Source organism: Podarcis liolepis (assembly GCF_965112155.1).
Source record: "Podarcis liolepis genome assembly, chromosome: 9".
NCBI classification, from domain to species: Eukaryota; Metazoa; Chordata; class Lepidosauria; order Squamata; family Lacertidae; genus Podarcis; species Podarcis liolepis.
The window spans coordinates 11,507,302-11,533,476 of record NC_139564.1 but is presented as its reverse complement, the minus strand read 5'-3'; the positions used below and the strand labels follow the sequence as shown (position 1 = coordinate 11,533,476).

At 47.8% G+C, this 26,175-nt stretch overlaps 1 protein-coding gene across 2 annotated transcripts in view; it reads right to left on the bottom strand.

The window, feature by feature from the left end:
* The window catches only part of FRAS1 (Fraser extracellular matrix complex subunit 1), a 388,317-nt gene that overhangs the window by 126,378 nt on the left and 235,764 nt on the right, over positions 1-26,175 (bottom strand). For both annotated transcript variants that reach the window (XM_083520384.1, XM_083520385.1), the window contains exons 20-24: positions 13,002-13,154; positions 12,277-12,423; positions 9,643-9,789; positions 5,961-6,101; positions 2,103-2,246 (exon numbers count right to left, since the gene is read on the bottom strand). In XM_083520384.1, the coding sequence (XP_083376510.1) occupies positions 2,103-2,246; positions 5,961-6,101; positions 9,643-9,789; positions 12,277-12,423; positions 13,002-13,154 (732 nt within the window). The remainder of the gene's footprint in view (positions 1-2,102; positions 2,247-5,960; positions 6,102-9,642; positions 9,790-12,276; positions 12,424-13,001; positions 13,155-26,175) is intronic.

The window sequence follows — 26,175 nt, the reverse complement described above, 5'->3', positions numbered from 1 at the left end:
ATTCTTTTTTGTTGCTCAGGAGTGTCACGTTTGCCAGTATGCCGCAGAATCCCACTCACAAAATAATGCCCCAAAGAAATTATTATGAAGGCCTGGGTGACCTGGAGGGTTTGGATGAGAAGGCAAGAAAGTTTAGGCAGGATTAGCAACCAGTAGAACACTGATATATTGAGTTAATTGTTTTGCAAGATTCATCTATCTCTCGACTGTAAAACGCCTCAAGGCACTTTACAAAAGAAGCATGAGCAGCTTGGACACCTGTGGCCAAGAGGCCGTCTGGTGCGAGCAAAGTTCAGTTGAGTAAGCACTTCCAAAAGCCAGGTATAAATCCACTTAAAAAAGATTCTTCACCCCTCCTTCCCTAGTATTCTCTATGCCAGGCTTCCTCAACCTCGGCCCTCCAGATGTTTTTTTTGGCCTACAACTCCCATGACCCCTAGCTAGCAGGACCAGTGGTCAGGGATGATGGGAATTGTAGTCTCAAAACATCTGGAGGGCCGAGGTTGAGGAGGCCTGATCTATGCCAGCTGGCAGCAATTCCTAGAAATCTACCAGGGGTTGATGCCCAGCCCTTCACGGCCTAGGACCCTCGTACCTACAGGACCGCCTCTCCCGGTATGCCCTGCGGAGGACCTTAAGGTCCATAAAAAGCAACACCCTAGAGGTCCCGGGCCATAAGGAAGTCAGATTAGCCTCAACCAGAGCCAGGGCCTTTTCAACACTGGCTCCAGCTTGGTGGAACACTCTGTCTCATGAGATGAGGGCCCTGCAGAATCTGATTTCTTTCCGCAGGGCCTGTAAGACAGAGTTGTTCTGCCTGGCCTTTGGCTTGGAATCAACTTGATCCTCTTCCCCTCTTTCCTTTTTCCTTTCTCCTTCTGTGATGGAACTCCTATTTGGGGACTTCCCTGGCTTTTTTCTGGCCCACGTAGGACCAGTCTGGATAGTTGGCCTTGGTGAAGATTTGACGTTTTCATCCCCAAAAAATTCTTGATTTGAGTTTCTATTCAAATGAGGCTGCATTTTAATGTTGTATTTTAATCTTGTTTTTAAGTTGTATCTTAATCAATTGTTTTATATCTGGTGTTAGCCGCCCTGAGCCCAGTCTTGGCTGGGGAGGGTGGGGTATAAATTTATTATTATTATTATTATTATTATTATTGAGCAGAGAGTGGCGGCTGCTTCAGGTGACAGAACTGGGGAGCGGGGAGCAGAGGTTGGCTGTTGGAGGACAAATACAATGGTGGACATTGTCCTGCTGCTAGTGTTGGAAGTAGCTTCCTGATGTGGAATGGGAGGGGAGGGGGGGCTATCTCCTTCATTGGAGGTTTTTAAGCAGAGGTTGGATGGCCATCTGTCATGGATCCTTTAGTTGAGATTCCTGCATTGCAATGGGTTGGACTAGATGACCACTGGGTCCCTTCCAACCCTACAATTCTATGATTCTATCGTATTCTTTGCCTGAGGCAGCAAAATGTCTTGGGCTGCCCTACTGTAAGCCACACATATTCAGAGAAAGAGTTCTCATCCGGAGATGAGTACAAAGTAAGATAAAGGATCAGAAGCTTTGCTACAGCTCTTCATGTCCTAAAGGTAAAGTTAAAGGGACCCCTTAGCATTAGGTCCAGTCGTGGCCGACTCTGGGGTTGCAGCGCTCATCTCGCTTTAGTGACCGAGGGAGCCGACGTACAGTTTCCAGGTCATGTGGCCAACATGACTAAGCCGCTTCTGGCGAACCAGAGCAGCAAACGGAAACACCGTTTACCTTCCCGCCGGAGCGATACCTATTTATCTACTTGCACTTTGAGGTGCTTTCAAACTGCTAGGTTGGCAGGAGCAGGGACCGAGCAACAGGAGCTCACCCCGTCGCGGGGATTCGAACCGCCGACCTTCTGATCGGCAAGCCCTAGGCTCTGTGGTTTAACCCACAGCGCCACCCAGTTTTCAGAGACCAACAACACCAACAGGTTTCTTTAAGTGAAGCACATAAGCTGGAATATTATTTTATCCAGCCCATGGATTCTCGAGTCCTCTTTTTGCTCAGGCTGCTTACCTGTGAACTCAAGTGTGTTTTAAGCTTTAATCCCCTTATTGATATTCACCTGAGCACCTTTGCTCTCCGTGGTCTGCATAAAACCGCTTTCCACATGTCGAGACGCACTGGGAACCCATGAGGAGAAACGGGGATTCACAGCGGGCACATTCACTTGGGGCACGGCACTGCAGGCAGCGGTCATCATCACATCCTGGAAAACACGCACAAATAACTTAGGAACAAATTCCTCTAGACATAAACGCAGGGCACAGTTCTGTGTCTCGTGATCTGATTACACCCTGACCAACGCAGTATACACAGTTAGCTCATTCTGTCCTTACAATACTCTCGCAGGGCATGGCATGTCCAAGGTCACACAGTGAATTCTATAGCCGAGCAAGATTTTATATATATATATAATTCTTATTTTCTGTTTTACAATTTAGAATATTCGTTTAAGCAACCTTAAAATATCAAAAACTTCCCTTCTTCTCTTTCCATGGTTCACTTTGTGTAACATAAACCCCTGCATATTTTATATAAACCAAACCATTCAGTATTCCATTATTACATCCATCAAAACTTATTTAAACTGTTGAATTTATCTTAATGCTGCCAACATTTTCAAGTGTACACAACCCCCCCCCAATATATTCAATAAACATTTTCCAATCTTCTTTAAACCTATGTTCTTCATGTTCTCTTATTCTGTCTGTTAGGCCCGCAAGCTGCACATATTCCATCAGTTTAAGTTGCCATTCTTCTGTAGTTGGGACCTTGCTCATTTTCCATTTTTGGGCTAACAAAACACAGGCCGCAGTAGTGGCTTACATAAATAACCTTTTTTGACACCTGGAAAGCTGAACAAGAATTTGCACTTGGATTGTCTACATCAAAGCCCAACATTCTAGCTACTGCAGCGTGTACAAGTGTACGTATGTATGTGCATGCAGAGAGAGAGAGAGAGAGAGGGAGGGAGAGAGAGGGAGAGAAATATTGAGTATAATAGATGCTACCGGATGATTAGAGCTGGCAGGACAGAAGCCACTCAACACAAGCAGACAGCGGTTCCTAGCTCAAGTGCAGGTGGACATTGTCTCAGGGTCCCAGTTTTTGGCCTTAGGAGAACTCATTCAGGCGATGCACCAGTCTCCTGTCATCCTTGGGGTTTGCCATTCCTGCAGTCTCTCGTGCTCCACAACTATGCAGGAGCATGTGGCTGAGGAACAGGCTGCAGGCCCTTTAAATAGTGCAACCAGGTCTTGCAAGGTGGAGCCACTGTAAGGTCCAGACATGTCAACTTTTTAAGGCTTCAGATGACTCTTAAGCCTTTGCTGAGAGAGCATCTTCCCAAGTGCAGATATAAGGTCCTACTGGGAGCTGTCCAGGGTGCTGATCTGCCTGGACCTGGACAGGGCTTTGTATCCATTACCACTTTCCTTCAAGATCCCAAGCCTCAGAAGAACATTATAGATATATGCCAGCTTAAATGCCGTTGTAGGTCTTGAGGTGACAGCGCAAATTTGCGGCGAAGGTTTTCTGAGTAACGGGCTCTTTACTGTTCCCGTATGTCCTAAATCACAACAGACAGGCACTGTAAACCCAAAACGCTGTAAGCATAGCAGGGATCACATTGACAGGTCTCATTTGAAGGCAGAACTGCCACTCTGAATAGGATACCGCTGTCATTACAGTCAGGCCCAGAATTCACAGATTCAGACCATGAATCTGGAGGCTGAGGAATGTCAGGGCACTCAGGGCAGCCCAGTGCTAAGCTCAGGCCAAAGTGAGCAATTACAGGGTATCAGTAGGTTGAAACAGGTCATATAGAAAGCTCTGAACTATAGAAAAGCTTCCAAGTTGGACTTGCTCTCTGGTATCAGTAAGAACAGAAATCTGTTGTTGCTGCAATTGATGCTCCCAGTTCTAGCCACCGAGCAAATCCATCCCACTTATCATTTGTATTAGTATTCTGTATTTCACATGTACCCCACTTTCCTTGAAGGAGCTCAAGGAAGCATACACGGTTCTCCCCCTCTCCATTCTAGACTCGCAACATCCCTCTGAAGTAGATCAGATTGAAATACTAACCCAAGGCCACCCAGTCAGCCTCATGGATGAGCAGAGATATGAACCTGGGTATTCCAAGTCCTGTGGGATGCGGGTGGCACTGTGGGTTAAACCACAGAGCCTAGGATTTGCCAATCAGAAGGTTGGCGGTTTGAATCCCCATGACGGGGTGAGCTCCCGTAGCTTGGTCCCAGCTCCTGCCCACCTAGCATTCGAAAGCACGTCAAAGTGCAAGTAGATAAATAGGTACCAATCTGGCGGGAAGGTAAACGGCATTTCCGTGCGCTGCTCTGGTTTGCCAGAAGCGGCTTAGTCATGCTGGCCACATGACCTGGAAGCTGTATGCCGGCTCCCTCGGCCAATAAAGCGAAATGAGCGTCGCAACCCCAGAGTTGGCCACAACTGGACCTAATAGTTAGGGGTCCCTTTACCTTTTACCTATTCCAGGTCCTAGCTCAGCCCTCTCACCAACACACCAAACTGGCTGACTTTGCTCCATCTCACTTTGCCTTGGGGAGGCCCTTAATCCAGGCTTGCCTTCTCCTTGTAATCTGTTCCCTGACTTGGCAGCAACCTCATTTGGCAAGTAGAGGCACCAGGGCAGGAATGGAGAACCCAGGTCCACAGGTCAGCAATATTTCACCCAACCCTCTTAAGGCTCCCCACCTCTGCACTAGTGAATCAGGTAATCTAATCCCTTGGCACTGCCACTCACTACATTGATACTGCCTCCTTATATTGTGCACATGCGTGCACCACATACACCGAGAACCTCAGTCCCAGTGGCCAAATCCAGCCCACCAGACCTCTCTGTTTGGTCCTTGCGTCTCTACTCCATCCCACAGGGCACAAGAGTGACTCTGGCTGACCGGGAAGCCTCCTTGAATTGTGATAATGCCTCTTCCTCGCCTGGAAGAAGGATGGGGTGGAAACCTCTGACTTCTGCCTTACAGCAATGCAGCCTACTCTACACAAATAAGAGTCAAAGGATCATAGAACTGTACAGTTGAAAGGAATCCCAAGTCCCAATCCCTAGTCCAACCCCCTGGAATGCAGGGGGAAAGGTCTGCCCACTTCCGCACCGGGCCCCGCCCACTACAAATATGCGGCCCTCAAAAAGTTGCCAATGGTGGAATGCTGCCCTTGGATTGTAAAAGATCTCTCACCCCAGTCATGGACTGCTACATTCCCGTGAAGGAATGTGGACACCACAGCAACTGTTTGGCATGCCCTTCTCAGCAATGAGGTAGTGCTGTGGGTTAAACCACAGAGCCTAGGGCTTGCCGATCAGAAGGTCGGCGGTTCGAATCCCCGCAATGGGGTGAGCTCCCGTTGCTCAGTTCCTGCTCCTGCCAACCTAGCATTTCGAAAGCACGTCAAAGTGCAAGTAGATACATAGGTACCACTCCAGCAGGAGGGTAAACGGTGTTTCCGTGCGCTGCTCTGGTTCACCAGAAGCAGCTTAGTCATGCTGGCCACATGACCCGGAAGCTGTACGCCGGCTCCCTCAGCCAATAAAGCGAGATGAGCGCCACAACCCCAGAGTCGTCCGCGACTGGACCTAATGCTCAGGGTTCCCTTTACCTTAACCTTTTTTCTCACCAATAGCATGAGCTCTCCCCCTTCTCCTTGTGTCCTTTACCGCCCAGTCCAAAGCAAAATCTCGACTGGTCTCGCAAAGTGGCAGAGGACCCACCCCACTGACTTGTCTCAAATGGGGGCACAAGACACAATCTGCCCAGCAATTCATTAGTGAACTTCCATAGCAGTATCTGACAGAGGTCGTTTGTGGATGGTGTCCTTGAGAAAGGAAATCAAGTACACTTACCCTGCAGGCAAAGGAGCAGAGACTTACTTTGGCAAGTGTCGGATTCCTTGTAGAAAGCAGGAGGGCAACGCTCCACACAGGAACCTTCGTGGAGAATGTATCCCTCCATGCACTGCAAGCAATCGGTGCTCTGGGGACCACTACAAGCGTTGCAGCTCCAGTCACACTCTGGAATACAAAGAAGGAAGAAAATACACACACATCCTAAGCAAAGCCCACGGTCTGCTCGGCTTCCACCCACCCATTTTAACATACCAAACGGTACTGACTGCAGATGCATTGAAGGGCAAAGAAAGAACAGCGGAACAGATGCAAGCCAGGAGAGAAAATGCCTAAGGAGATGTTCTTAGAATAACACAGATCTTTCTCTGGGGTTTAACACTTCCCAATTATGTTAAACATGGACACAGGAGGCTGCTTTTCAAAGGTCCAGTCAGGCAATCGCAACGGCTACTCCCTCGAGGTCCTTGCGGTTGCTGTCGGCTGACACTGCTCCATGGCGTCTCCTGCCACGGTTAAACTGTAAATCTCTTATCTTCCACTCCTGCGGACTTCTGGGATTTCCCCGCAAGCGCTGCTAATTAAGCAGGCCGAATCAATGACGAAGGTGACATTGCCCTGAAGTCAAAAGGAATTTCGGAAGAGAGCGTGGCAAAGTTAATAACAGGGAGGCAGGGACATCTCAGCCGCGCTGCTCCAGGCAGCTGCTGTGTTCCTCCTGGGAGACGCATGCAATAACTGTGAGAGAACCATGCGACTGTGAAAAGAGCTGAGCATTTATTCAGCACCAACAGAGCGCCAAGTGCTATACATCAGGGTGGGCTTAAGAACATAAGAACAGCTCTGTTTGATCCAACCAAAGTCCTGCATCCTGTTCTCAGGGAGACCAACCAGAAGGTTATGGGATGCCTGTAAGCAAGACCAAAGAGCAACAGTCCTCTCTACACCTGCAGTTCCCATCAAAGGCTTACTGCCTCCATCTAGCAGTCAGAAATATGGGATCTAATCTGCTCTTTACTAGGCAGAGGGCCTTCTCAGTAGTGGCGCCCACTATGTGGAACGCCCCCCCCCCATCAGATGTCAAGGAAATAAGCAAATAACTGACTTTTAGAAGACATCTGGGAAGTTTTTAATGCTTGAAGTTTTATTCTGTTTTTAGTGTTCTGTTGGGAGCCGCCCAGAGTGGCTGAGGAAACCCAGCCAGATGGGCGGGGTATAAATAATAAAATTATTTTTATCATTTGCTAGAACCTCATGATCTATTAACCAGGGCCATGTGTACAATTGTGAAAGTAATGCGGTTAGAATAAAAGACAAGGTGTCTCTGAGCGTTCTGAGATTAGGATTTTGTTTTCAGCACCAGAACTCAATTGAACTCGACCTCCACTCCTTTCACACAGAAGTCTGTTCCTGGATAACTTGCTTCATTCCAGCAGATTAATTTCAGAAGAAAGAGCTGCTTTCTTGCTGCTTAAACCTTGGCTAATCGCCCAGAGATGTTGACAGGAGACCCCAGCCTACCTTTCGCAAACCCCTGCTGTGCAATACAGAAAAGTGAAGTGGATTACAATCCCCAGAATGAACAGAGGATGGGATATGGCGATGGGGGTGTGGAACGGGAGAAAACCCAGCACAGGATATAGCAATCACAAAAGTCCTGGAGGAACAGGGTGGCATAGAGATAGAAGCTGTCCTAGTCAGGTGTTACACAGACGCAGAGAGGATGATGAGGGAGCCCTGCTGAGTCTAAGAATAGCCCCTTCTCCAAGCTTAAGAAGGGGGGCTGTTGTAAAAGGAAACCAAGATAGCACTGGCACTCTAGTTTTCCAGACCTCAAGGTGAGCCAAGGTGCAAAAACATATGTGCAATAAGAAGTTGGAGCTGTCCTTGGGTGTCCTGGCAAGAGAAACTTGAGCAGAGCAGAAACGGTGAGAGTGGGCATAAGAGGAGAGAGGGGACATGGGGACACTTTACAAATTGACGTTGCCCCTAGAGCCCCAGTGGCAGCATTTAGAACTATTTGGCATGTTAGATGGCTGGCATCACACTGCAAGTCTGTGCAACACCATCCCACTTCCTGGAAGGCACTCTCAGTGGTGCTGAAACAACGTCTGCATAGCTCCTCTCCATGGTAAGTAGTTCTGGGTGCTGCAGCTAGATCAGAGATCACTTGTCATGGGGGCAAGGGGGCTCTTTTAACCTGCGCCAAAGCAAAAGAATTTCTCCCATGGAATCCACATCCTCCAGCCACATGAAACATCAGCTCAGTACTCCTTTTGAAAATCCTGAGCTCCTTCTCCAAAATACATCAGGAAAAAATACAGCCCGGCGAACTCCGGAGGATTTATTTTACATTCTAGGTTAGCTTGGGAATCAGGGTAGGAATTTAGGATTATAGATGGATGCCAATTTAGGTTTCTTTCTGTTTCTCCCCTTTTCAGCCTTAAGTTCAGCTCTCTGCATTTCTCCATCGGTTTGTGTCTTTTTAAAAGCCAGCATGAAAATTCACCAGCATCTTAGTGCAAATTTCTCCTGATCTATTTGTATGCAACTTTACCCTGATATGCACATTTTTGCAAACAATTTCCCATAATGTAATGCATTTTTGCATGCTATTTTCACTAACTTGCACATTTCTAATGCATGCCTCCCCCAATACACACATTTATGTACATCTTGTTCGGTTAGAGAACGGCATCACAAAATTCAGAGAACTGTGAATTTCAAAGAGAAACCCGTTTCGGTTCCTGTGTTGTTTCAGGAAGTGCAAATTAGGATGTTTCATATTGAAATGGGAACTGAACTGAATTTCTTCCCCACCCCTAATTAGGATAATAGTAAAAATTAGCAGGTTGCTGGATTCTGTCTGGGGTCAAGGGGGGAAGAGCTGTCCTTCTTGACTCTCCCCTGATTTCACTGCTAAACTGTTTGAATTTTGAACTCCACACATCTCTATATGCTCATATCCTGCTGTGACATGAAAGTGAGTCAAGAGTCTTTTACGAGTCCTGGGATCAAGTTCCTTAGCTTTAACTTTCTTCCACCTTGGATAGTTAAAAAGAGTCCCAGTGTTTCAGGTTAGTTAATTATACAGCAAGCCTTCTGAGGGTGATGCACAGGAATCTTTGATGGTGGTGCATTTGCAATGTGGCTTTATACAAATTTAATAAATAATAATAATGAAGGTATGAAGAGGGAAGGAAGAAAATATTCATACTGGGCCTGATTTTCTTCCTCAGAAAACACAAATGTGGAACCGGCAGCATGTGCTGAAGGCTTGTTCCTTCAAAGTTCTCTCTTGAAATATGTATATTCAGCCTTGCAATATTTATAAATCAGAGAAAACTCCAGCAAATATACAAAATCTTATATAAATGTTAAAGGGGAGGAGGAGAGATTTAGCAAGTTAAGCTCACCCATCAATCGACTGAACAGCTAGCTGAGCAAATGGCAAATCTTGACCCTCGGAAGAGAGTTTGATGGCTCACTTACTCAATCATTTACGAGGGAAGGATTTGCAATAATCTTGTTTTTCACTGGGAGCAGAATCCCATGAAAGCAGATAACCAGGGGAGCGAGGGAAGCAGCAAAGGGTGGGAGGAATGTGGTTTGGAAGGAGAGAGTGAAGAAGGCTTCGCTGTGACTTAAACTAGACTCTTAACCATTGTTACTGTGATCCAAGACGAGAACATCTCTCTGTTTCTTTCACCTTTGCAGGTCTTGGTGGAGAAGTCAAGGTAATATTGTGGAGCGCAGCTGTCATCCTGGCATTCACCAAAGAGCAAGACGTGGGACGGGTCTTTGCAGGATGTGCAACGGGTCCCCGAATCACAGCTCAGGCACTGACTACTGCAAGCTGTAGAAGAAGATAAAAAGCAGGATGACTGATCGCAGTTATTTTTAACAGCTGGAGCACAATCACCACCAAGAACACGAGCTGGGAGGTCTCTGGTTTAAAGCAAGCTTCAGCCACCAGCCCGAGACAAGCCATTATCTCTCAGCCTACCCATCTGCAGTATGGGAACAATAAGTGTCTGAAATGCTAGAACAATGATGATTGACTGAGCTATTGTACTTAGAGCACTTTGAACACTTCAAACAACTACAAAACTATGCAAAGTGATGGAAAGTGGCTAGGGAGAGGTTGGGCGGACACAGGCAGAGAAAGAATTATTCAATCCTGCAGTGCTACAAACTCCAACTATCCTGCCCAACGCTGAGTCCAGACCACAAATAACTTTACCAATGGGTCAACAACTATTCATACACACACACAAAAAAAGGTTTCCCCTCCTCCATGACACAGAAGTGAATAACACATTCAGGAAGAGAGATATGTACTTCTCTGTAATTTTTGTGAGTCGTCTACTGAAACCCTTCCTCAGTTGCCTTTTCCCTGGGAAATTCAGCCACAAGAGACTTCTCACCAATGAGGGATGCGGGTGGCGTTGTGGGTTAAATCGCAGAGCCTAGGACTTGCCGATCAGAAGATCGGCGGTTTGAATCCCCGCGACGGGGTGAGCACCTGTTGCTCGGTCCCTGCTCCTGCCAACCTAGCAGTTCGAAAGCACGTCAAAGTGCAAGTAGATAAATAGGTACCACTCCGACGGGAAGGTAAACGGCGTTTCCGTGCGCTGCTGTGGTTTGCCAGACGCAGCTTAGTCATGCTGGCCACATGACCCGGAAGCTGTACACCGGCTCTCTCGGCCAATAAAGTGAGATGAGCGCCACAACCCCAGAGTCGGTCACGACTGAACCTAATGGTCAGGGGTCCCTTTACCTTAGCCAAAGAGGCCCAACTCACACCCACACAACAATTCTTTTGGCGCCAGGCTAAAACATTTTTTTAAAATTTGCCCAGGTGCTTCAAATGCTCTCTATACTCCTAAGCCCACATAAGGGTCTAATCTGCTCTCTTTTGTCATTTATTTCTGTTGTTACTGCACTACGATGTAAATCATTTATTATATGTCTATTTCACTGCGCTGGAATCCAAGTCAGATGAAAGGTGCCGTACAAAGCTTTTAAATCAATAAATATTGAACCATTTATTGTCGCCTCCTTTCCATCGTCTCTCTCCAAGGTGGTTCAAATGTTTTGAAAGTTCATGCAGCTCTCTTATGAGGCGAAAATGTAGGAAAGGGATTGTTTCTTTGATCAAAATGGCCCGCATAGCAGAAACTCCCTGCATGAAGAAAGCTAGCACATCAGGGGAAAGGCCTGACTATGCTACATTACCTTGCTAAATGTTTGAATAGATTCCCATTGAAGAGCCAAGAAGGGAACTATTAGAGTTAATGCAGTTCCAGGGTTTTCATGTCTGGATAGTCTTTGCCCCTTAAGGGCACACAAATCTTCATCCACCTCCCCACAACCCTCCATCTAAAATCTCTTATATACCTAATTTTCTATGATACAGCATCTGACTCATTTTGTGTCACAAGCCTTAATTAATTCACATTTGCAACACATCTAAGAAGCTGTGTGGATTAACAGAGTGAAGAAGTAGCTAATAATTAGATGTTTGATGAGGCACATTTGCAAACCTCAAAATATACCACTGACACATTATACAAAATGACAAAGAAAAGGCAAAATATATTTGCAATGTAAGCTAGTTAAGACAGAGCTGTCTTTACACTGCATGTCTTATTAACATTACTTATTAACATGAAGTGTTGTTTTTTAAAATGCAAACCTGTTTTGTGAAGTGTCTTAAATATAAATGTTAAGTTAATTCCCCCATTTCAGCTATTTCTCCCTGCCCCTTAAAAACTCTTCCCCACTCCAGTTTTGGAGGCTATTTCAAGGCTGATATGCTTGGATCTGAATCACAGCAACTTAGAACCATATAATTTTAGAGTTGAAAAAGGTCCCGTGGATTATCTAATCCAGGCATGGCCAAACTTGGCCCGCCATCTTAATTGGGACTACAATGCCCATCATCCCTGACCACTGGTCCTGTTAGCTAGGGATGATGGGAGTTGTAGTCCCAAAACAGCTGGAGGGCCAAGTTTGGCCATGCCTGATAACCCCCTGCAATGTTTATTTAAATCAACTTTCCATTTTTTCTTTGTTTAAGCAACAAACAGATACAAGCAATAGATAGGTAGCCGTGTTGGTCTGCCATAGTCAAAATAAAAAAATTCCTTCCAATAGCACCTTAAAGACCAACTAAGTTAGTTCTTGGTATGAGCTTTCGTGTGCATGCACACTTCTTCAGATACCAGATATCTGAAGAAGTGTGCATGCACACGAAAGCTCATACCAAGAACTAACTTAGTTGGTCTTTAAGGTGCTATTGGAAGGAATTTAGATACAAGCAAGAAGCAGAAGGACGTACGTTTGCAATGCTGGTTCTCATCCCTGTAGAACCCGAGAAAGCAGGCCGAGACGCACGTGCCGATGTGAGAGAGAACAAGGTTCGAATCACAGGAGGTGCAAGAGGAAGGCCCCTCGCCTCGGCAACTTCTACACGAAGCGTCACACTCTGGAGGGGAAAGACATTGTGGAAACGTACTTCTGTGAGAAGCAGCCTCTCTGCAAACAGGCCATTAAGAGCATTACTGTAACTCTGTGCATCAGGGAGAAAAGTGTGTTGGGTTTGGAGCGGAGGAGGCAGGATTCAAATCCTGGTTCAGCCATGAAGCTCACTGGGCAACCCAGGTATAATAATAATAATAATAATAATAATAATAATAATAATAATATTTATACCCCGCCCATCTGGCTGGGTTTCCCCAGCCACTTTGGGTGGCTGTCAACGGGATATTAAAATACAATAATCTATTAAACATTAAAAACTTCCCTAAACAGGGCTAGCTTCAGATGTCTTCTAAAAGTCTGGTAGTTGTTTTTCTCTTTGACATCTGGTGGGAGGGTGTTCCACAGAGCGGGCGCCACTACCGAGAAGGCCCTCTGCCTGGTTCCCTGTAACCTGGCTTCTCACAGTGAGGGAACCGCCAGAAGGCCCTCGGAGCTGGACCTCAGTGCCCGGGCAGAACGATGGGGTGGAGACGATTCTTCAGGTATACTGGGTTGAAGGCATTTTTTTCAGGTGCTACTCACTTCGACACTCTCCGCCAGCCTTGTAATATCCCGTGGGGCACTCAGGCAAGCAGCGCTCTCTCAGGAGCAAATGATGGAGGTTTTGGCACTTCAAGCAGATGCTTCCCGTGTCCTGGAGATCTGCCACACACTGTGCACACGAAGGGTGGCAATCTGCAGAAGGAGAAGAGAACATTGGCATGAACGTGAGATAAGTCTATGAGACCACTGCCCAAAGCACAGCACAGTCATAGGAATGTACGAAGAGCTGGCTGGATCAGGCCAACGGCTCACCTGGTCCAGCGTCCTGTTTTCATAGTGACTGAGCAAATGCCTGCAGGAAAACCGTAAACAGGATCTGAGCACAAGAGCAACTTTCCCCTCCTGTGGTTCTAGCAACTGGGATATCAGGCTATGACCGTCACAATGTTTCAGAAGCTTCTGCCAAATGCTTTGGTCTCCCATGTTGATCTTGGCCTGTTTTAATAGCTAAATGGATACTTTTCTCCAAGGGATGAAAATCTGGGATGTAATGATTATGGATAGCTGTAGCAAGGACATGGGTGGCGAGTGGGATGTGGGTGGCACTGTGGTCTAAACCACAGAGCCTAGGACTTGCTGACCAGAAGGTCGGCGGATCGAATCCCCGCGACGGGGTGAGCGCCCGTTGTTCGGTCCCTGCTCCTGCCAACCTAGCAGTTCGAAAACACATCAAAGTGCAAGTAGATAAATAGGTAACGATCCGGCGGGAAGGTAAACAGCGTTTCCATGCACTGCTCTGGTTTGCCAGAAGCAGCTTAGTCATGTTGGCCACATGACCCGGAAGCTGTCTGCAGACAAATGCTGGCTCCCTCAGCCTATAGAGCAGGGGTCGGCAACCTTAAGCCTCATGGGTCACAAGTGGCCCAGGGGAGTTGTTTAACCAGCTCATGGACCCCTGCCACCCACTCGGTTGGCTTCCGTGTGCCATGCTAAACCGGCATGGAGCAGAGCAGGGACTGCCTTCCGCAATGCTGGCCGGCTTCCCATTGGCTGCAGGAAGCTCCTACAGCCAATGGAAAGCTGTGCACCCCTCCTCCTCACTGGAAGGAGTGCCAGAAATAGTATTTGTGCTTGCATGTACTCCAGCCCACCACGGAATCTGCGGGACTGTGAACCGGCCCAAGCCACAAAAACTTTGCCAACCCCTGCTATACAGCGAGATGAGCATGCAACCCCAGAGTCGTCCATAACTGGACCTAACGGTCAGGGGTCCCTTTATCTTATAGCAAGGAGAGAATCATTCTGTGGAGACTGGAGGCAGAGGTGGATTAGATTGGGGGGGTAGATATTCATGTAAAAAATAGTTATTAAAGATGCATTGACTTGATTAATTGAATAACTATACTTGTTTGTGCATTATGGACATGGAAGAAGAAAGAGGCAGATTGCCTGTTCAATGTAGAAGTAGCATCAGACGGTTGAAGTAGACAATTAACAGCAATTACCAGACTCAGTGTGGCTTCTCTTCCCTGCTTCCCTTATGTTCATCCTGCTTTTATTTTCAAGCACTGAGGTGTTGAACACATTTCCTTCCCCTCCCAAGGCTTGTGCCTTGCTTCATTGCCTCGGAGACTCCTGTACAGCCTTCCCTAACAAGCACAGAAAATGTTTGGCTTGAGAGGACTGCCTGGACGCTCAGTTGCCAAAACCACTCTGTCACTTGGAAACTATTTCTGAAAGCACGGCAAATGTCCAGGGTTGGTTCCGATATGAGATAAAGGGGTGAAACTGCCTTCAGGCACCACATTTCCTTCAAAGCAAGCTAAGTCTGAGCCTCCTAAATACTAAATCAAGTATGATTTATTAAACCATGGCTTAGCATTATGTGTGCACCCTGCCCAGCACCTAGAAGAAGAAGAAGAAGAGGACTTTGGACTTGATATCCTGCCTTTCACTCCCCTTAAGGAGTCTCAAAGCGGCTCACAATCTCCTTTCCCTTCCTCTACCACAACAAACACTCTGTGAGGTGAGTGAGGCTGAGAGACTTCAAAGAAGTGTGACTAGCCCAAGGTCACCCAGCAGCTGCATGTGGAGGAGTGGGGAAGCGAACCTGGTTCACCAGATTACGAGTCCACCACTCCTAACCACTACACCACGCTGGCTCTCATGGTTTGCTTACTACCAACAAACCAGGATCTGAAGCCATGGTTTGCTGTTGACTTACAAACCCTGGTTTGTTTTAACTATAGCTTGCCATTATGCGTGAACTGATTGATTTGCAAAGCCCTTAAGAACTTGGGTCCACGATACCTTAAAGTCCACCTAAACCTTAATATCCCAGCTTAATTGCTAAGGTTTGTTGGAGGAATGCTGTCAACTCTCCAACGTGTGAATGAGGTCCACTTGCCATCTACAAGAAATCAAGCACTCTATATGGCTGCTCCAGCAATGTCGAATGCACATCCATTGGAAACCCACCAAGCACCCTCTTTTTTTATTTTTAGGCAGCGTCTAAAGACTTTCTTGTATCAACCAGCTTTTCAGACTGGATGTGTTTCACGCGAGTGGCGAGCTTCTTATACCGTTATCTGCTTTTATATTTTTCTTGTGTTTATATTTGCTGTTGGCCACTTAAGACATTTCCTACACAGGCTAGATGTATATAAACATTTTTTTATAAATAAAACAGAAACTTAAAAGTGGGAAGATTTTCCGTTCTTCACTAAAATGTTAAAAACTAATTTAAAAACAGTGGCAAAAGCCCATCTAAGTACCTGCAGCCAGGAACACGAATCAGCTGATGATGCCATTTAAAACGAAGGAGTTTTCAGAGGGTAAGAATCTGATAGGGTAAAGGCACAGAGCCCTTTAGGAAGAGAGTGCCACAAGGAAGGTGCCACTAGTAAGATTTATTAGGGAGAAGATAGACAGGCCTTCTCCATTCGAAGGAAGCAGCCTGAACACAAGTTCTCTTGTCCTGAGAAAAGATGCCTTGAAATACGGTTAACGTGGAACTGAAAAGACTGTTTATGTACGCTACAACAGCTGCAAGGATGCTGCCTGGAAACGATGCCTTATGAGGAACGGCTAAGGGAGCTGGGCATGTTTAGCCTGGAGAAGAGGAGGTTAAGGGGTGATATGATAGCCATGTTCAAATATATAAAAGGATGTCACATAGAGGAGGGAGAAAGGTTGTTTTCTGCTGCTCCAGAGAAGCGGACACGGAGCAATGGATCCAAACTACAAGAAAGAAGATTCCACCTAAACATTAGGAAGAACTTCCTGACAGTAAGAGCTGTTTGACAGTGGAATTTGCTGCCAAGGAGTGTGGTGGAGTCTCCTTCTTTGGAGGTCTTTAAGCAGAGGTTTGACAACCATATGTCAGGAGTGCTCTGATGGTGTTTCCTGCTTGGCAGGGGGTTGGACTCGATGGCCCTTGTGGTCTCTTCCAACTCTATGATTCTATGATTCTATGCTTGCCCAGAGCTGGATGAAATTACTGGACTATACAGAGATGGCAAGATTAACTGGGAAAATCAGAAAACAGGAGGATCAAAATTTATAAAATTTATAGGGAATTTATAAAAATTTCTAATATATTTCTAATTGTGTTGCATTTATATATAGCAAAGGGAAGTCTATAGCAATTAGGTATTGTCAGGGAACTGCCATCAGAGCATCAGGTGGTGGAGGGACTCAGGCAGGATGAAAGAGACTCAACTGCTGAAGCAGGGACCAGCAGGGGGAGGAGTGGGTCTCTGAGGGAATGCGAGCAGGAGGGAGGGCTCAGGGAAGCTTCCAGCGAGAACAGTGGGGAGGTATCGGAGCCTCCCATAGGGAGACCCACACCTCGCCGGAAACTGTCACGCCGTGAGTCCAGGAGACGCGTTTCCGTTAAGGAACTTCTTTGCTGGAAACGCTTCCGCAGACAGCCACTGTCGGACTCTACTAGTGACTAGAGCAGACATGTCTGAGGAGCTCCGTCACACACGGAGGTTTGTGGGGTCGCACAAACTCTGAGGGAGCACGTTTTCACGCACAAGCAGCTAATCAAACCCTCACAGCAGTCCGACAGTCTTTGTACGCTGCCTGTGCAAGAGAAAGCATCATGAGTGAACCAACCGGAACCGGAGGAGCAGGGGCTGGAGCTGGTCCAAGCTTGGAAGATAGATACCGAGCGTTGGAGGTTCAATTGGCGCTGCAGACGGCGAGGCTGGAGGAGAGAAGGGCTCAGGATGCAGACAAGAAGGGGAGAGCCACTCAATTCCCCAGAAAGGTACCAGGATTGGTGCAGAAATTTGGGGGGGACCCCAAGGACTACCATGCTTTTAGGACAGAGATGCAATATGCCCTTAATGTGCAGTTTGATGAGTTCCCTGATGAGGAATCGCGAGTTGCTTTTGTAATTGGGCATCTTGAGAAAGGGGCTAGAGACTGGGTTCGACCCCTAATGGCAACGCACAATGACATACTAAAGGACACAATGAAGTTCTTTCGTGCAATGGATATCATGTTTTCCAGCGATATTGAGGAAGGGGTGGTGCGCAGACAGCTAATGGCTTGTAAGCAGGGAAGTCGATCTGTCCGTGAATATTGGACTGAGTTTACCATGCTGATTCACAGACTGAGTTGGGATTTATCGGCGGCACCCGTTCAAATGCTATTTGAAGAAGGTCTTTCTTCGGGGGTGAAAGACGAGCTGGCACGGAGCCCCAGGGCGGAGTCTATGGATCAGCTGACCAAATCTGCGCTGACCATAGGAGCGCGGCAGGAGGCAAGAGCCTTGGAGAGGCGGGAAGGGAGAGGGGAACGTTGGAAGGAGTTCCGCATTCCAGACATTCCTGAGCCAGCTTTCCCGCCGGCAGAGCCGATGGAAATCGGAACAGCGCGCGCGCGCGCATTTTCAAAAACCAGCGAGGGGGCTAAGAAGGAGGGAAAGGGCCCCCGGAAATGTTATCTCTGCCAACAGCCAGGCCACTTTGCCAGAGTCTGCCCCCAGAGGAAGGAATGGCAAGGGATGGTGGGAGCTGTTGAGGGGGGAGAAGAAGGGGGAGCGGAGCAGGTAAAAGCCAACGCCTGGTTGCCACAATTGGGGCACTGCAGCCAGGCCAAAGAGCAGTGAAAGTGCCCGTGCCAGAAGCTCCTCGACCTGCTCTAGTGATTGAAGTGTCGCTAGAGCTGCAGAATGGGCACCCCCTAAAAATAAAGGCGCTATTGGACTCAGGCAGCTCCTGCAATTTTATGAGCAAGGAGTTTGCTGCTGAACACCAGATACAGACCATCCCTTTAAGCAACCCCCTGCAGGTGACCACGATTGATGGCAGGGAGTTGTTGGGAGGAGGAGTCCGCTTGCAGACTGTCCCAATGATAATGAGGGTGGCAAGGCACACAGAACTGATAGCGTTTAATGTGGCCACCCTGGGAGGCGCTCCCATTATTTTGGGAATGAGCTGGCTAGCTCTACATGATCCGCTAGTTGGCTGGCATCAAAGAGTGGTGTCCTTTGGTTCAGCACATTGCCTAGAACACTGCAAAGGGGAGAAGGGTTCAGCAGGGGCCCAAGCCACCCTAGCAGGGACTGAAGTAATGGGGAAGGTGAAGGTACCACCACAGTATGCAGATCTCAGCGACGTGTTCAGCGAGAAGGAAGCTGACCAACTACCACCTCATAGACCCTTTGATTGTCAGATCAATTTACTCCCTGGAGCACAGCTTCCCGTGGGCAAGTTGTATGCCATGTCAGACAGGGAAATGCAGGAGTTGCGAGGGTTCATTGACAAGAACCTGAAGAGAGGCTTCATCAGAGAGTCCAAAGCAGCAGGGGGGAGCCCAGTGTTCTTTGTGGACAAAAAAAATGCGGACAAGCCGAGACTTGTATGTGATTTTAGGCGGCTAAATGCAGTGACTGAACCGGTGGCGTTCCCTATGCCCAGAATTGATGATATTTTGACCAGGGTGAGGAAGGGAAAGATTTTCACAAAGCTGGATCTAAGGGGGGCGTACAACCTGATACGCATAAGGAAAGGGGATGAATGGAAAACCACCATGTTTACCCCTTTGGGGGCGTTTGAATACCTCGTTATGCCATTTGGATTACAAGCAGGCTCCGCGTGTTTTCAATCTTTTATGAATCACGTGCTGGGCCCTTTGCTCTACAAGAATTGCGTTGCCTTTCTAGATGATGTGTTGGTGTATTCTGAGAATGAGGAGCAACATGTGAGAGACGTCAGAGAAGTGTTGAGCAGACTGCAAGCCAACAGGCTGTGGGTCAAACTGGAGAAGTGTCGGTTCCATACCGAGGAGGTGGAATTCCTGGGGTACCGCCTGTCAGACAAGGGATTGGCCATGGATCCCGGCAAGGTACAGGCAGTGCTGGAATGGAAAACACCCAAAACCAAGAAGGATGTGCAGAGGTTCCTAGGGTTTGGAAACTTTTATCGTAAGTTCATCCGCAACTTCGCCCATCTGACGGCGCCCATCACTGACTGTCTCAGCAGTAAAAAGAAGTTTGTATGGACGGCGGAGGCGGAGCGAGCGTTTGAGGAACTGAAAAGGGCCTTCGCCTCTGAAGAACAACTTCTGCATGTGGATTTACGAAAGAAGCTAAGGGTTGAAACAGACGCATCTGACAGAGCCATAGGGGCGGTGCTTCTTCTACAGCCGGGGAAGGAGGAGTCAGAGTGGCGTCCGTGTGCCTTCTTCTCGCGAAAGCTGAACAAATCCGAGAGGAACTACACGGTGTACGACCGAGAACTGCTTGCTATTCATGAGGCGTTCCGGAGATGGAGGCATCTGCTAGTTGGTGCACAACATAAAGTGCAAGTGTGCACGGACCATAAAAATCTAGAGTACTGGAGAACGGCGCGAGTGCTCAACCAAAGGCAGTTGAGATGGGCCCAAGAGTTCTCCAAATTTAACTTTGAGATTTGTTATGTGCCAGGCCCAGAGAATGTTAGGGCGGACACTCTCTCACGCAAACCTGAATATTTGGAGGGGGAGGGAGCACCCGAAGAAACCCATATCATTCCAGAGGACCGCTGGGTGTGTGGGGCGACTTTGGTGGGGCAAAGGGAATTGGTAGAGGGTACGGTGCAGGATGCATACGCCCAGGGGAAACTCAGGGATCTCAGAGGGGAGGAAGACAAATCCGGTGGTTTTGAGGAGAGAAATGGGGCATTGTATTATAAGGGAGCGTTATATATACCTGAAGGGGAATTGAGGGAGAAGGTACTCAAGCAGCTGCATGATAGCCCCACAGCAGGGCACTTTGGGCAACACAAAACCATGTGGCTGGTTACCAGGGAATTTTGGTGGCCCAAGGTCAGGGAAGATGTGCGGGAGTATGTGAGAGGGTGTGAACAATGCCAAAGAGCCAAGGGGGAGAGGCAGGCGCCGGCTGGTTTATTAGAACCACTGCCCACACCGGAGAGACCGTGGGAAGCAGTGGCAATAGATTTCATGACTGATCTGCCAAGGTCTAGAGGGAAAACAGCCATCATGGTTGTAGTAGACCTGTTAACTAAAATGGCCCACTTCATAGCCTGCTCACATGCGGTTACAGCAGAAGAAACCGCCAAATTGTTTGTAGAGAATGTGTTTAGGTTGCATGGCGCCCCCTTGAGGGTGGTTTCAGACCGAGGGAAACAATTTACTTCCAGGTTCTGGAGGAAGCTTATGAGCTTACTGCATGTAGAGGTTAATTTCTCGACGGCCCGTCATCCTGAAACCAACGGGCAGGCGGAAAGAGCAAATGGGGTTCTCCAACAATATTTGAGGTGTTATGTTAATGACAGAGAGAATGATTGGGTGGAGAAGCTGGCGTTGGCAGAATTTGCCTACAACAATGCAGAGAACGTGTCCACGGGGATGAGCCCCTTTTTGGCTAATCACGGGTGCCATCCCAGAGCCTTCCCAGGGGGGGAGGGGGAGAACTGGAGCGTTCCAGCTGCAGAACAGTTCGTGGAAGAAATGGAAGCGATCCATCGCCAGCTCCAACTCAACTTAAACAGGGCTAAGGAGGAATATAAGAGGCAGGCAGACAAAAACAGAAGGGAAGGTGAAAGCATCAGGGTGGGGGACCAGGTGTGGCTGTCAACCCAAGGGTTGCCATTCAAAGGAGGTTGTAAGAAATTAAGACCCAAAAGGCTGGGTCCGTTTGAAGTCATACAGCAGGTCAATCCAGTGGCTTTCAGGCTCCGGTTACCGAACCACATGAAGCTGCACCCAGTTTTTCACAGGTCGTTGCTGTCACCGTATAGAGGAGACAGTGAGGGGAGGGTCACTAGGGGACCAGCAATGGAGGAGAAGGAACACAGCTACCATGTAGCGGAGATCCTCGATTCCAGGTGGAAGGGAGATCAAGTAGAGTATTTGGTAATGTGGGAAGGGGAACCGGAGTCGGAAAACACCTGGGTTAGGGCAGAGGATGTCAATGACGAGGTTTTAATAGAGACTTTTCATCAGAGGTTCCCACGTAAACCTCAGCCTGTAGCGAGGTTCCGAAGGGAATACTTTGCCACCACCGACGAGGAAGAGGAGTTGGAGGGGTTCCCAGATTCTGAAGAGGAGGAGGATTCAGCTGGCCAGGACGACGATCGATGGAGAGAATTGTTCGAGACGTCAGAAGATGAGGAAGATTCGTTTCGGGGTTTTAGCCCTTCACCTCCCGGGGGGGAGGAATTGGGAGGGGGTGAGGGGGGCCCTGGAGGGGAGGTGGATGTCAGGGAACTGCCATCAGAGCATCAGGTGGTGGAGGGACTCAGGCAGGATGAAAGAGACTCAACTGCTGAAGCAGGGACCAGCAGGGGGAGGAGTGGGTCTCTGAGGGAATGCGAGCAGGAGGGAGGGCTCAGGGAAGCTTCCAGCGAGAACAGTGGGGAGGTATCGGAGCCTCCCATAGGGAGACCCACACCTCGCCGGAAACTGTCACGCCGTGAGTCCAGGAGACGCGTTTCCGTTAAGGAACTTCTTTGCTGGAAACGCTTCCGCAGACAGCCACTGTCGGACTCTACTAGTGACTAGAGCAGACATGTCTGAGGAGCTCCGTCACACACGGAGGTTTGTGGGGTCGCACAAACTCTGAGGGAGCACGTTTTCACGCACAAGCAGCTAATCAAACCCTCACAGGTATATTTTAATCTAGTCAACTATGTACCGTAATAGGCTTATGTTACAAAACAAATATGGATTTTGAATTGGATGTTTGCAATTCTTTTTCGGTTTTGGAATAAAGTTTTTTTTAAAAAAAAAACTTCAACAGAGAATGGGACAAATATATATTATATTTGAAAGACCACTGTAAACACTCAAACACTTTTGTTGTTGTTGTTGTTTAGCCGTTTAGTCGTGTCTGACTCTTCGTGACCCCATAGACCAGAGCACGCCAGGCACTCCTGTCTTCCACTGCCTCCTGCAGTTTGGTCAGACTCATATTCGTAGCTTCGAGAACACTATCCAACCATCTCGTCCTCTGTCGTCCCCTTCTCCTTGTGCCCTCCATCTTTCCCAACATCAGGGTCTTTTCCAGGAAGTCTTCTCTTCTCATGAGGTGGCCAAAGCATTGGAGCCTCAGCTTCAGGATCTGTCCTTCCAGTGATCACTCAGGGCTGATTTCCTTAAGAATGGAGAGGTTTGATCTTCTTGAAGTCCATGGGACTCTCAAGAGTCTCCTCCAGCACCATAATTCAAAAGCATCAATTCTTCGGCGATCAGCCTTCTTTATGGCCCAGCTCTCACTTCCATACATCACTATTGGGAAAACCATAGCTTTAACTATATGGACCTTTGTTGGCAAGGTGATGTCTCTGCTTTTTAAGATGCTGTAAAACACTTTGGCAGGCTTTAAATTACTCCTGCAATGATACGTAGATTTTGGAGTACAATGGAGTACTGTTAATTAGATGGACTTATAATATGCAGTTGAAAAAGTTATTTAAAGAACCCACGGAGGGGAGGAGGGGAGTTCTAGAATTGAGAAGAATCTTGTGTGAAATTCTAATATTTGAAGTAACATTATTTGTGTGAATGAATTTGTAAAACCAAATTTAAAAATGAAATACGATTAATGTGTGCTCAACCCATTTTCACCACACTTAGAAGGTCAATGATCACTCTTTTTGTATTTTTACCACTGAGAGCCAGAAGTGAGAGAGGGCCATTTGGGGTTTCTGCTGCTGGCATTCTCCACATGCCCGAACCTGCAGCGCCACCAGGTCTCCACACTGACCATGTTTTCAGAAAAGCACTGGGCATGTTGTCCACCTCCAGCCACCTATCAGCCTAGAGAGGATGGAGTTCACAGCAGGGAGAGGTGGACTCAGACCCCCTCCTACTTTGCCAGCAACCCATCAACAAGTTGCTCATGACCTTCCCCTGAACCAAAGGAGTTTCAGAAAGTTTTACAAGAAGTCTTTTGTGCACAATGCAGGGACAATGGAAGGGATCCTGGAAGCCAAATTATTCCTCATTACGGTGATTCAGAAAATTATATGGGAAATGATGGCTGTCTTGAAAGCAATGCAATCAAGCTGCTGCCTTCGAAGTACCATGCATAGCTTGCTGCCAGGTTTCCTGCTGGAAGTTAACCTTTCCGTCCGTTTCCAAAACTTCCACTACAAGTGAATGAAAAGATATTGGGATTCTGCAACCCAGACCTGGCACCCCAAAGGAACCGAAGAGAATCAAGGAGCTCAAATTCCAACAGCAATAGATTGGCAATGAATGAACAAAGCAAAGACCTTTGGGAGATACCATAACCCAGCATGCAACCCAAAGTTAGCACATCTTTAAGCCACACTGGTTCCAATGGGAGAAATCTAGGAGCATGTTTAATGTGCAGTAATCAAAAAGTGTTGGGAGTGCTTAATATTAGGCTCAGCCTTGCCCTGTGCTCCTAGCCCGATCCTGTAGGGCTTGGAAACAGGAGCCACTGAGATCAAACACTGGCTCCCTTTGCCACAAGGGCTTGCTGGCTGCAGGGGAGAACCTACAGACATTTCTAGCCAGGAGATTCATAACAGCCCTGACAAGTCCTGGCCTGGGAAATCAAGTGACAGAAGAGGGTCAATCAGGAGCTACCAGAAAGTAGAAAAGCTTGGTGCCAGCTTCCTCAGTTTGGGCAATGTCTTGCTGGGAGAAGCCATGTGGTTCTTCCTGTATGCATACAACTACCGTATTTTTCGCCCTATAGGGTGCACTGGCCCATAGGGCGCACCTAGTTTTTTGGGGGGGAAATAAATAAAAATTTATCCCCCCCCCCCAGTTACGGGGCTGGGGCAGGGGAAGCCCAAGCTTCCCCAACCCCAGCCCCCAGAACAGGCTGCTATCCACAAGCCTTGCGAGCCCGGCGGGAACTCCCGCCGGGCTCACAAGGCTTGCAGAAATCTGCCCGAAGCCCGAGGTGCGCTCCAGAGCGCGCCCCGTGCTTTGGGCTGCAGGCTGCTGGCCGCAAGCCTTGCGGATAGCTTCCTGAAGCCTGGAGAGTGAGAGGGGTCGGTGCACACTGACCCCTCTCGCTCTCCAGGCTTCAGCGAAAGCCTGCATTCGCCCCATAGGACGCACACACATTTCCCCTTCATTTTTGGAGGGGGAAAAGTGCGTCCTATAGGACAAAAAATACGGTATTTCCCTGAACACCGTATAGATTAAGATGCTTCCTTGCTCTCAATTCAGTAGCCTAAGGCAGACTTCCCGAACCTGGTGTGCTGCAGATCTATTGGACTACAACTCCCATCAGCCCCAGCCAGCCATGACTAAGCTAGAGCTGATGGGAGTTGTAGTCCAAAATAGAATGCACTAGGTGTCAGGAGCAGGTGTTGGGAATAAATCACACAGAGCAAGTAAAAGTACAGTATTTTTCGCTCCATAGGGTGCACCTGACCATAGGGCACGCCTAGTTTTCAGAGGGGGAAATCAAGGGAAAAAATATGATCCCCCCCCCCCAGCTCTGGGAGCAGCGGACAGGCTGCAGGCAGCCTGAGGCTGATGGGACTTATATTTTGCCCTATATAGCATGTACCTACTAGTTTGTCCAGGTGAAATGCACTGCAACACAAATAAAGAATTGGTATTTTGACTTAAGTCTCTGACATGCTCCCACACAACTCCCAAACATTAAACCAGGACAACTTTTGCTTCCATGCCATTGCACAGACGTATGTCTGCACAATTTGTATGCTTTTGCCTCTGTGTGCGAACACAGTTCCCATAAGTGAGTCTTTCCTTCCTGAGGGGAGCACAGATCTCTCTCTATCCTGCAGCACTGCTTTGACCACGGGGACATCAAAGGACGTGCGTTCACGCTATTGATCTCTCTCAGAGGGGAAGAAAAACGAGAGAAAAGGAGAGGCTTGTAGTGAATTTGATGGACCATGGGGAACCAGGGATGGAGGGATGAGGGGAAAGAGGTACTTTATACTGTAGAAACTTGTTTGGATTTTTCACAGCCATTTCCCTTTGAGCTAAAGAATAAAAAAAAACCTGAAAGGGAACACAAAATTCTCTTTAATGTTTTCCGCTTCCACCATAATAATATTTTCTCTTTATATTTATCTTTCTGTCCTTCACAACACCCATTGGAATGAAGGGGAGGGAGAATTTGCTTTCAGTTTAGTCTAGCATCAACCTCAAGCGGTTAAGATAATGCACACCATTGTTCCAAACACATTGCTTATAACCTGAAGGATGCTGGAATCATAAAAACAGAGAGCAGGAAGGGATGTTGGGGTCATCTATTCCACATCCCTCGCTCAGCGCAGTAATTTTTCTACAGCATATCTGCCCATGAGTTTACCACAGTTCCAAAACCAGAACTCCTCCTCATGTATCTTTGGAGCATTTCTCCAGCGTAAATAACAGTAAACTCAGAATTCAAAAATCAATTTAGGGGGAAAATCCTTCCAATAAACATTAGATGATCACCAGGGCTAGCTGGCTGAATTAGTCCTGTTTGGGCCAGTGAGGAGACCAGGGGAGAATTAGCTGTGGGATCCCAGAGCGGGTAATCTTCATAAAAAGGGGAGGGGGGAAGGAAGGAAGGGGAATAAAAGATCAGGCTAAGTTCAAATTGAAAGCCAGGCAGAATAGCTCTGATTGAATAGGCCCTGCACCTCTTCCGCAAAGCCACTTCCGAGCTAGAGAGGAGGTGGGGTTGCGGGCTTCACGCCACTCCCCCACGCTCGCGGGGGCTGGCTTCAGCCCCCGCAATGCCAGGGAA